This window comes from Lutra lutra, chromosome 2 (genome assembly GCF_902655055.1).
Source record: "Lutra lutra chromosome 2, mLutLut1.2, whole genome shotgun sequence".
Classification (NCBI taxonomy): domain Eukaryota; kingdom Metazoa; phylum Chordata; class Mammalia; order Carnivora; family Mustelidae; genus Lutra; species Lutra lutra.
In genome coordinates, this window is record NC_062279.1 from 85451368 (window position 1) to 85463916 (window position 12549).

At 40.0% G+C, this 12549-nt stretch overlaps 1 protein-coding gene across 2 annotated transcripts in view; it reads right to left on the reverse strand.

The window, feature by feature from the left end:
• TMEM131L (transmembrane 131 like) overlaps window positions 1–12549 on the reverse strand; it is a 157485-nt gene that overhangs the window by 104559 nt on the left and 40377 nt on the right. The window contains exon 4 of one of the 2 annotated variants that reach the window (XM_047717859.1): window positions 4399–4446. The exons of the other annotated variant lie outside the window; for it this stretch is intronic. Within the exon in view, the coding sequence (XP_047573815.1) occupies window positions 4399–4446 (48 nt within the window). The remainder of the gene's footprint in view (window positions 1–4398; window positions 4447–12549) is intronic. 2 annotated transcript variants of the gene reach the window in all.

The window sequence follows — 12549 nt, forward strand, 5'->3', positions numbered from 1 at the left end:
GTGTAAACTCCCTGTGATCGAGGAAGGCCAAACTTCCCTATCTGTCCACCACACTGAATCCTGTTTCTGACACATCACAGAGTCCCAGTACAGCTCTCCAGGGTCCTTGTGTAAAAAAGTGTGTAAGGAGCCAATGGGCCATCTTCCTAGAGACTCACATTGAATTTCTGTCTGAAAGCCTGATAAGCCCCTTACTTCTGAGAGGGAGAACAGCCATTTACCCTACTGTTGGATGGAGCCCTTTTTCCTTTGTCCCTGCCAAAGGGAACTGGCCAAATTACGTGTGTACTAAATTCATGCATCTGTTTTAAAATTCCATGCACCTGTTGTTCCCCTCCTATGTAGAGCCAAGGATAAAAGTTTAAAATTACTCATTCTCCATAGTCTAAATGTGTTGGCTAATAAGAACTGGACAGGTACATACACTCAAACTCCTTCCATGGCAATTTAAAGTGTCTGCATAATCTTATCTCAGCTTTTCTTGTTCTACAGTATTAATGTAACCTGAAGTTTGAGGAAACTTTACATTCCCTGTGCCAAGAATAAAAAGTAAGAGACCAGGGCGCCTGGGTGGCTCAGTCAGTTAAGCATCTGCCTTTGGTTCAGGTCATGATCCCGGGGTCCTGGGATGAAGCCCCAGGTCAGGCTCCCTTCTCAGCAGGGAGTCTGCTTCTCCCTCTGCTTGAGCTTCCTTGCTCTCTAATGTATAAATGAAATTTTTTTTTTTAAAGTGAGAGACCTATGTATACAGATTCAAGCTCAAAAATAAGTATGCAATGCTAGTAAATAATTTTCTATCGCGGCCTCTATCACTTCAGCAACTTTCACCAAAAGCTTGGACCCAAGCAAGCAACTCAAAAAGACAATATTTACATATGACATCAGAACTGCTGTCGAAATCCCAAAGAACTTTCCCTACCAAAGCTTTCAACCTACGAAGAACAAAAGGTAGCCCACAGAGCCACAACACCTCTCTGACTCACCAGCACACACTTCACGTGTTCCTACGATTGTCTGACCATATCACCAATTCAGCAAGTCCTTTACATATAGAATTCTCCCCCCAGGAGGGCAGGGACAAGAGTACCACACACGGAGGCTAAAAACTGATCACAGGAAATATAAGAAGGGTGTTCAGGGGCGCCTGGGTGGCTCAGTGGGTTAAGCCTCTGCCTTCGGCTCCGGTCATGATCTCAGGGTCCTGGGATCGAGCCCCGCATCGGGCTCTCTGCTCAGCACTGAGCCTGCTTCCTCCTCTCTCTGCCTGCCTCTATGCCTACTTGTGATCTCTCTCTCTCTCTGTCAAATAAATAAACTCTTTAAAAAAAAAAAAAAATAAGAAGGGTGTTCAAAAGTTTCAACCATAACAAGTAAACCACAGGTTAAAGTCTCTCGAGATCCGTAAGGGCCTTAACAACCAGGATTTCCAGGTGCCCGCCCTGCAAGGAGCAAAAAAGAGAGAGGAGGCCCAATCGACTTGTAGCTAAGTAGCGTCCCCTGGAGTCACAGCTTCCTTCTGAAAGCTGAAAACTAGCTCTGGTATATCCTAGGAATACTGAAAAGAGAGTCTGAACATCAAGTGAGGCTACTCATTTTTATAGTCAACATATGCCAACATATACCAAAGCCTGGTATGATTTTTTGAAACTGTCACACATGACTTTAATCATGAGGAAATCTCTTAATAATTTACCCGATTTTCCCTTACCACGTGTCACACTAGATTCTCACTAGTCTACACCCTCACCCTCCAACGTCACACTTGTTACGTACATTTTTCTCCCCAGAAGGATCTTGTGCTGAAACAAAAACTAATTTATTCACTGTTTTCAAGCTCTTCTATTCCATTAACAGTTTCTCAGCTAATTGTGTCTGCTCCCTGTTTTCACAGACTTTGACATGGGCTCAGCTTCTTCTGAGTCAGTTTTCTCTTTGGATCTGCTCTTGCACATCCCGCCTCGCTGCTGGCTGCCACAGTGTTCTCTTATACCCCAACCACTGTCTTTTGAAATACTCTGAAGGATCCACCAGAGCTCCCTCCCCAGAGGTGTTCAGGAAAATGAGAGGAGACATTCTAAAGTTTATGTGTTCAATCCTCCAATCATAGGGTACAGCACGTTCTAGGGAACCCGTGAGATTTCAAACACCTGCTGGTGTTTAGAACCTCACTTCTAAAAGCAAACCAGACTGGAGTCCACAGAAAGCCCTGGGTGTTTGCCCCTAAGCTCCAGGTCTCAGCTCTCACTGAAATCAAGTCAGAAATTTTCTGTTAAACAGTTTATTGAGTTTTTTTTCACCCCATTAGTCAATACACACACATGGTTAGTTCAGGAAATGTGGAAAACTAGTAAAGTTAATCACATTGAAGCCCCATCACTCAAGTTGGGCAAATTTTCAAGACCTAAAAAATAGGGTTCTAAAAGATTCCTACTCTGTTTAAAGGCTTTAAAAGAGGTGAATCAGAGTGAGTTAAGATAGAGGCTATACGGACAATGAGTAATGTGACTGGGTTATCACAGGAAATCAGGAATGTACCAAAATAGATATCTGACTTCTGGTTAACAAGGTTTGGGAACACATGATTGCATAAACACACATACCGCCCACAAAATTAATCTTAACTGTTAAAAACCTTCAGAGCATATTTCTTTCACTACTACCATATTTTTCATGACCCTACTAGGAACCAAGGCTCTCCGATGAACAGAAGTTCCCTTGCAAATACTAAAAAAGCTAATGAGCACTAAACTTCATGGGTGCCATTCAACCCAACATTGTATTGAACATGTAACATGTCCCAGGCAGGGAGATCCAGCTTTTATGGGGTTTTGAAAGTTACTGGAGGGGCTCAAGGAAGAAAAAATACACAATATATCTCACTTCTGAAAATTTAATTAAAAAACATTATGTGAACACCTTCCTCCGATCCCTCCCAGGGCTTTGGGAAGGACGTGGGCAAATGAGAATAAGAGAGAGAGAAGGTATTTGGGTCTGTGCAGGTGGGGGAAGAGGTAGGAAAATTTCATAGATCCGGGAGCCCACGCAGAGAGCTATCTGGAGGAGGCACAGAAGGAAATCCACAGGCTCAGGGAACAATGGTGGGAAACAGATTGCAACCAACTTCATTAATAAATAAATGCAAATTTAAAGAAGTATGGAATACCAGTTGGGGCCCTCAGACTCAAAATTAACAAAAATACTGATAGCGTTAGGAAGGTTGTGTGGAAACCAGCAGAGTATAAACTGGAACCCAACATTCGTGGAGGACACTTAGGGAATTTTTTTTTTCTTTTAAAGATTTTATTTATTTATTTGACAGTGAAAGACGAGGAGAGAGGGAACACAGCAGGGGGAGTGGGAGAGGGAGAAGCAGGCTCCCCACTAAGCGGAGAGTCTGATAAGGGGCTCCATCCCACGACCCTGGGATCATGACCTGAGCAGAAGGCAGCCCCTTAACCAACTGAGCCACCCAGGTGCCTCAGGGAATACTTTTCAAAGGCTTTAAAACCTGCCCACCTTTTGACCCAGCAATTCTAGTTCTAGTAAGGAAGGTATCCTAAAGAAATGACTGCATAAGTCCTCAAAGCTGGAGATGCAGTGTCGTGGGTTTTTTTTTTTTTCCTTTCAAATACGTCCCATATGTAAAGTATGTGACTTTAAATTACGGAACATTCATATAATGAACTACAAAGCAGTCATTATAAGTGATGTGATCAGATAGACATGAAAAGATGGTCACAATATATTAAGGTTAAAAGTTACACTAACTTAAAAAGATATTTGTATCCCCATGTTCCTAGTAGCACTACTTACAAGAGCCAAGACATGAAAAAAACCTGAGTGTCCACTGACGGATAAAGAAGTTGTGACACACATAACACACACAAATGCAATAGGATTCAGCCTTAAACAAACAAATAAACAAACCCCCAAGGAAATCCTGCCATTTGTGATACATGTAGACCCTGAGGGCATTATGCTAAAGTGAAGTAAGTCAGAAAAAGACAAATGCTGTATGATCTCACTTATATGTAGAATCTAAAACAGGAAAACAAACCAAACTCACAGAAAAAGAGAGATCAGATTTGTGGTTACCAGAGGTGGGGGGAACTGGAGGAAGGTGTTTAAAAGATACAAACTTCTAGTTATAAGATAATAACTAGGAGGCATGTAATATACAGTGTGATGACTATAGTCAACACTGCTGTATAGTAAGATATGGGAAAGTTGTTAAGATTGGAAATCCTAAAAGTTATTCTCATCACAAGGGAAAAAAATTTTGTTCTTCTTTTTTTTGCTTTTTCTTTTTATTTTACCTACATGAAATGATGGACACTTATTAGACCTACTGCGGTAATCACAACATACAGAAAGAAATCAAGCCATCATGCTGCACACCTTGAATTTGTATAAACAGTGGCATATGTCAGTTCCTTCTCAATAAAACTGGAAAAAAAAAGAAAAAATTACAAAACTGTACATGTCAAATAATCCCATTTAAAAATATACAGTAAAAACAATACACACTATTAATGGAAAAAAAGTTCTGGCAGGATACATTAAAACCTCACAGTATATGGCTAACTCCTTAACAATGTGGGGCTTGTTCCCACACAATGAAAATCCACAGGTAATTTCTGACTACCCAAAAACTTAACTACTAACAGTCTATTGTTGACGTTACTGCTAACATAAACCGTTGATCAGCATGTATTTTGTATGTTGTATATATTATACTATATTCTCACCAAAAAAGTAAGCTAGGGAAAAGAAAATGTTACTAAGAAAATCATAAGAAAATTATAGTTACAGTACTGTACTGGGTTTCCTGAAAAAACCCACACATCAGTGGGCCTGTGCATTTCAAACCCAAGTTATTCAAGGGTCAACTGTATAGCTAAACAATATACAATTAATCCAATTAAAAGTGGGCAAAGGGTTTGAATAGATATTTCTCCAAAGAAAATAACACAAATGGGCCCTAGGCACATGAAAGATGCTAAAAATGACTTGTCGTTAAGGAAATGCAAATCCAAACCACAATGAGAGATCACTTCACAGCACATCTAGCAAGGCTAGAATCAAAATGTCCAGTAATTAAGTGCTGGTGAGGATGGGGAAACTGGAACCTCCCCGACCTTGCTGGTGGGAATGTAAAATGGTGCAGACACTTTGGCAAACGGTTTAACACTTCCTCTAAATGTTACACAGAGACTTACATTGGAGCCAGCAAAGCTACTCTTAGATACATAGCCAACAGAATTGAAAACATATGTCTACTCCAAAACCTATACACCAATCAATGTTCACAGCAGCATTATTCATAACGGCCAAAAAACTGGAAACATCCCAAATGCACAAAATCCATATATCCAAACAATGACATATTAGTTTGTAATATAAAGGAACAAGGTACAGATATATGTCACAATGTGGGTAAACCTCAAAAATATGATGCTAAGTGAAACAGGCCTGTCACAAAAGACTGCCTATTGTACGATCCCACGCCTGTGAAATATTCAGAATAAGCAAATCCAGAGAGACAGAAAATAGAGTAGTGCTTGCCAGGGACTGCAGTGGAGGTAATGGGAAGTGGCTGGAGGTGGGTATGAGATTTCTTTCTGGGGTGATGAAATTGTTCTAAATTGAGATTATGGTGATGGTTGCACAAGGGCCAATATACTAAAAACCACCGAACTGTATACTGTAACAGGTACATTTACACGGGACTGTGTGAACTGTGAATTCTATCTAAATAAAGCTATTTTTTAAAACAGTGATCTCAGGGCGCCTGGGTGGCTCAGTGGGTTGAGCCGCTGCCTTCGGCTCAGGTCATGATCTCAGGGTCCTGGGATCGAGTCCCGCATCGGGCTCTCTGCTCAGTGGGGAGCCTGCTTCCCTCTCTCTCTCTCTGCCTGCCTCTCTACTTGTGATCTCTCTCTGTCAAATAAACAAATAAAATCTTAAAAAACAAACAAACAAACAAACAAAAAAACCAGTGATCTCAGTACTCTACGGTGGCTTTAGTTTTCTTCTTTATGTATTATTTCCTGAGAAAACTTTTTTAACACCAGGCATTACACTTGCCAGGTGGGCCTGAGGAAGTACTCCCTTTGACTTCCTAGTCTAAAATGGGGTTAGTGATAGGTACCCATCGTAATGGCATTTAACTCCCAGTTGTATTTGAAGAGTTAAATGAGCTTCCATTTGTCGAGGGCTGTAAAGAGTATCCAGCAAAAAGCAAGCACTCAAAAATTAGCCATTATAACCCTTAAAATAAAAACAACTACTGTATTTCCACTTTGAAAACAGAAACATGCCCTCCTACTTCCATTACTTCGCATTCCTGATTTGTTTCACATCATTAAGAAGCAATTCCCCGGGGGGCCTGGGCTCAGTCGTTAAGCGTCTGCCTTCAGCTCAGGTCACGATCCGGGGTTCCTGGGATCAAGCCCTGTACTGGGCTCCCAGCTCAGCGGGGAGACTGCTTCTCCCTCTCCCACTTCCCCTCTGGCTATGTCTCTCTCTATCAAATAAATAAATAAAATCTTAAAAAGAAGAAGAAGCCGCAGCAATTCTCGCCACAGCTGAGACGAATGCCAAGCCCAAAGGGACGGAGATACCAAAGTAACATGGCCAATACCTCATGGCAGCCTCCGGTCCCAGCATGGGGCCCTGGCTATCACATAGGCCCTCCCTAAGCGCCTTACACGCATGCTGTTGGGAAACCTTCTCAACAACACTCCAAGAAAGCTACAGCTAGTGTCACTTTACAGAGGAGGAAATTAAAGCTTGCACAGATTTACTCAGCCAAGGCTGCCCATGGCCAGGGGGTAAGCTGGGATTCAAACCAATGTACATGGTGCCAAAGCCTGTGTGGTGCTGTATTTGAGGGAAAATTAGTACCTGGGGGGAAAAAAAAGCTACTCAAAGGAAGCCACTTAAGATCCACAACAGTATGAGAGAGAGAGAGAGAGAGAGAGAGAGAAGAGAATTATGAATTATTTGGAGCTTCACGTCTTAAAAAACAAAACTAAGTTATGAAAATAAGCATTTTATGTTTAACAAATGTTGTTATAATCCCAACTGTACCCTAAGTAAGTCTCAACAGGAACAAAGAATGAGTCAAGAGTTGAGAATTTCTAGCACAATTCTTGACAAAAACTAGTAAGACAGGACACAGAAGGAGTTACATTTGCTAAAACATTTAAGGGCCTCAGTAATTTTCACAATGGTATCTCCTAATGTTTTGATATTTAAACGGCTATCTTTTGAAGCATCAAATAGTCACTCTTTGTCAATGTTCTTGTCTTCAACTGCCAACACAAAGATATTAAAGAACCAGATGGGAAATCGGTGAACATAAGCTAACACTAAGTAGGAAGACATGTTTGAATGGAGACCAATTTTACAAGGGTTATATTATTAAATATTTTTATGTTACGACAGCTACTGAAACATCAGTACAGGAATTCAGAATAAATATAAGAAAACAAGATGACCTATACTGTTTCCCCAATACCTAATCTGCCCACAAAATATAAAAACCAAACCAAATCTGCCATATTTCAATCTTCGGTCTACTCATTCGATAAATATTTTCTGGTTCTGTCTTTGAAACTGTCAACCCCAAAATGATAGAGTAGAGCTCCTCATCTACCCAGTGTGTGGAGACTTAGAACCAACAGAAATAAGCTTTTGTAGTTAAGACTTGCAATTTTCCCTAATAAGTACACAAATGTGCTCTGGCCAAGGCAACAAGAAAGGCAAACACCGATTTCCGCCCCCTTAGGCTAACAAGACAGTCTGCAAAGTAACTGTAAATTCAAGCAGATTGCTGGCAATAGAGCCACAATTAGACCACGGTATATCCGAATTCTTTCTCCAGGGGCTCCAGCTACTTCCTTAGGCATTCCCAATCTCTCTAGACTCTTTGATAACTGAAACCAACAGATAAAAAATGGAAATTAGCAGAACAGGAAGACGTATCTGCATGTAACAAACTGGTAAGTTAAAACCCCGTTAACTGATAGTTAACATTTGTGGTGAACATAGCATGACGGATACACTCGTAGAATCACTACGTGGTACACCTGAAACTCATAGTATAACATTGTGTGTCAGTGTTACAACCTCAAAAATAAATGTAAAAAAATGAAGTTTTTGTTTAGAAAAACAAAACAAAAGCCATTAACATCTACTGATAACACAAATGGCCTGCTTATCTAAATAAGGCCTCTAAAAGAGATTCATCTTTTAGCAGGAGGAGGGCGGAAGACCTAGAGATGTCAGGAATGGCCTAAAGGCTGTGAGACTAAGAAGTTAAGGGATTTTAGAAAAGAGAGTGCATTTTTGGATGTCCTGTTTAGAATCTGACAACTATCTTCTTTTGTTAAATTATTGCTGAGAGGCTTAAAAATGCACAGCCATATCCTCTTTCCAGGTATTTCAACCAAGGAAAAAAATAACCCTGTCTTCCTCATTACCCTGCCCCCACAATAAGCCTGGCCAGGGTTCTTCACATTTTTGTTTGCATAATCCCAAAAAGGTTTCCGAAAAACTATGTACTCTACACCATTTGAAGTTAGCATTCAAAACTGCACGCTGAAACAGATGCAAAGAATATAATTTCTGGCATTTTGTAAATACTGAGTTTTAGATAAAACGATTACATCACTTTTAAAAGTATCTATTCTAGTCTAAATTCCGTCAGCATTTTTCACATACCAACATTCATTTAAAAAAATAAATAAATTCTTCAAAACTTGGAAATTGTGTATCATATCCCTTTCTCCTTGAGCTCATCTTTCTGTTTTACTTTCCCTACAATCGTCTTACTATATATACTTTTATGCCTAAGTCTACCCTACCTCTCTGTAACAAAAATCTGTAAACAAACTGAGATTTGGGTATTTAACCATAAAATTCAATGTTAACAGTTTCTTTTAAATTGAGTTCGATACAGTTACTATTGGTCACAAAAGTGACCAAAAAATAATACAATTATTCAATATAATTGAAAATAATTATTCAATATATAATCAATAATGTCTATCTTAATGACATGGATGAGACTTCCCTCGTATTAGTTCATTCTCTGTAGATTATTCTTTGTAGATTATTACTGGATTGAGACAAGATTCCACATGAAATCTATTATGTTTAGTTCTTACAGATGTAGGCATTGAGAAAAGGGGTTCACATAAATAGGTAGATTGAGGTGGAAGATTTTTGTAGCAAAGAGTAATAATATGCATTCATGGGTGTGATATTTAATAACTTATCAGCTGAACACTCAATAAATCTTCTCTCAATTTTATGGACAGTAAAGAACAGGAAACTTATTTGCAAAAGGACCATTTTCTATTAGAGTCATTCCCTTTCTCAGCAGCCACACCAATATTCTCCTCATTCCTCTGCTTGGCACCTAGATGATTAGGGGAAGTGTGAAGTTGTCTTTCCTTTAAAGACAGGTAATTCTGAAAGGGGAGGTATGAAAGGAGAACCAGCAAACCACCTGGGCCAAGAGCATCTTTCTGACGCAGGTCAATTTTAGGACTGATTACTTTCAAGGTCTAAGAATCTGAAATGGATTCTCTTTCAAACAGGTGCATGCATATTCCCTTGAAAAGGCCCCCAAGTATCCCCAGATGTGCATCGTCTTGGATCTGAAGGCCACTGCTCTTAAGACTCCTACATGGATAGACCTCAAGGTCAAAGGCAGATGGGAATGACAGGGAAGCACAGGATAAAAATTAAGAAAAAATTATGCAAAGCCAGATTCTAATTTGGCTGTTTCATACACATACTTTTCGAAAAATGAGAATCAGTTATCAAAATCTTAATATCGAAAGGTATTGTCATACCTTTTCACATCATCAGATGTGTTTTCATTTTAAAATGAAAATTTGGCCTTCTTCAAAATGAACACTGTCATTCCTTTCCTTACAGATCATATTCCAGTCAGCAAGATCAAAACAAGGGCACCATAGAAGCAGCTGTTGGTCTATTACAAAAGCAATCTGATGCAGCAGTCTCAACTCTGAGTGTCCATATTCTGATTTGATCAATTTAGGCTACGGCCAGTAACATCAGTATTAAAACAAACCAACCAACCAACAAACAAAAAACAAAAACTTCCCAGGTGATTCTATAGTATGATAAGGGTTGAGAACCACTGAACTAATTACTATCTAAATATAAAATTAGTTTTTAATTGAGGAGTGATGTTTATTTCTGATCTATAGATTAACTCAAGGTTAATCTATTTTAATTTTTAAGATCTATTACTAATTTTTTTTCCCCCCAAACCAAGACACTTTTATTAACATATAAGGTATTATATGCCCCAGAGGTACAGGTTGGTGAATTGTCAGGCTTACACATTTCACAGCACTCACCACAGCACATACCCTCCTCAATGTCCATAACCCAACCACCCTCTCCCTGACCCCCTCCCCCCAGTTTGTTTTGTGAGATTAAGAGTCTCTTATGGTTCGTCTCCCTCCCAATCCCATCTTGTTTCATTTTTTCCTTCCCTACCCCCCAAACTCCCCACTTTGCCTCTCAAATTCCTCCCCCATCAGGGAGATCATATAATTGTCTTTCTCTGATTGACTTATTTCGCTCAGCATAATACCCTCTAGTTCCATCCACATCGTTGCAAATGGCAAGATTTCATTTCTTTTGATGGCTGCATAGGAGTATTCCATTGAAAATATATATATATCACTTCTTCTTTATCCAGTCATCTGCTGATGGACGTGTAGGTTCTTTCCATAGTTTGGCTATTGTGGACATTGCTGCGATAAACATTCGGGTGCACATACCCCTTCAGATCACTACATTTGTATCTTTTTTTTTTTTTTTTTTTTGTCAGAGAGAGAGGAGAGCGAGCAAGCACAGGCAGACAGAATGGCAGGCAGAGGGAGAAGCAGGCTCCCCGCCAAGCAAGGAGCCCGATGTGGGACTCGATCCCAGGACGCTGGGATCATGACCCGAGCAGAAGGCAGCTGCTTAACCAACTGAGCCACCCAGGCGTCCCACTACGTTTGTATCTTTAGGGTAAATACCCAGTAGTGCGATTGCTGGATCATAGGGTAGTTCTATTTTCAACATTTTGCGGAACCTCCGTGCTGTTATCCAGAGTGGCTGCACCAGCTTGCATTCCCACCAATAGTATTACCAATGGTTTAAAAAGCATTATATGTGGTAGAGTTCTATGCAGATAAAATGCACCATCTTTTTGACTATGAAAAGAGGCCTTTTTTTTTTTTTTTTTTTTTTTTTTTTTGGTAGAGTGGACACACAGTATTACATTAGTTTCAGGTGTACAACTTAGTGATTTGACAAAGTTTATACACTAAGCTATGTTCATCACAAGTGTAGCTACCACTTCTCCCATTTCATCACTATTACAGTGTCACCGACTATACTCCTTAGGCTGTACCCTTTTCTTCTTGTGACTTAATTCATTCCATACCTGGAAGCCTGTATCTCCCACTCCCCTTCAACCCGTGTTCCTACTTCTTTGGCAACCATCAGTTTGTTCTCTGCCTTTATAGGCCTGATTCTGCTTAAAAAGGCCATCTAAAGCAAACATTAAATAAATAACATTCCTCAGTTCAAGGAAACAATGAGATACACCATTAATCAATCTCCACTGGGAATCTGTTTAGAGGATGATATTATCTACAATGCAGATGTAAGAAGAAAACACTTAAGGACCTTAGCACACTGTGCTTTTCAAGTTCTGAATGGAAGATTCAGATGGAACATGTATCTAATTTTCTAACTTTACATTTCTGGTCTTCATAGCCTTCCTTCATCTGACTTATTGTGACTTCTCCTATTAGAAAAAAATAGGCTCAAACACACGTACAATATACATACCAGAATTTGATATCTGAACACTACCATGTTTCTAATCTCCCTGATTCAAAACTTAGAGCTTTTTTAAACCATAAAAGTATTTTAAGCATATAATAAATACAGCATACGGTAGGGTATAAATTGAAACGTATGTCTGCCTATTATTTACACACACCCAATCATCCCTATGTCACACCCAAATCCATCCCCCAGAGGTAATGCTGAATGAGATCTGATTTTCCCCACCATTTCCTTATCCTAACCATTTTAAGTGTGATTCATTCCTTCTTTTACACTCTTCTTAAACGCATTCTTATGGTCCACCAAGCCTCTGCTAGTTCAGGCCTTCACTAGTTCCTACCCGGACAGTGCAGTGGTGTTTTAACTGTTTCCCCGGCCTCTAGGACGTTTTCCACACAATCCGTTCTATGCATGTGTCAAGTCCTTAGCTGCCAAGCATAGAATCCATTCTGCATGTTCGTTTGTTTGTTTTTTAAGATTTTCCTTATTTATCTGAGAGACAGGGCACAAAGGGGGAGGGACAGAGGCAGAGGGAGAAGCAGGCTCCCCACTGACCAGCGAGCCCGATGTGGGGCTCGATCCCAGAACACCGGGATCACACCCTGAGCAGAAGGCAGACATTTAACTGAGCCACCCAGGTGCCCCTCGATTCTACAA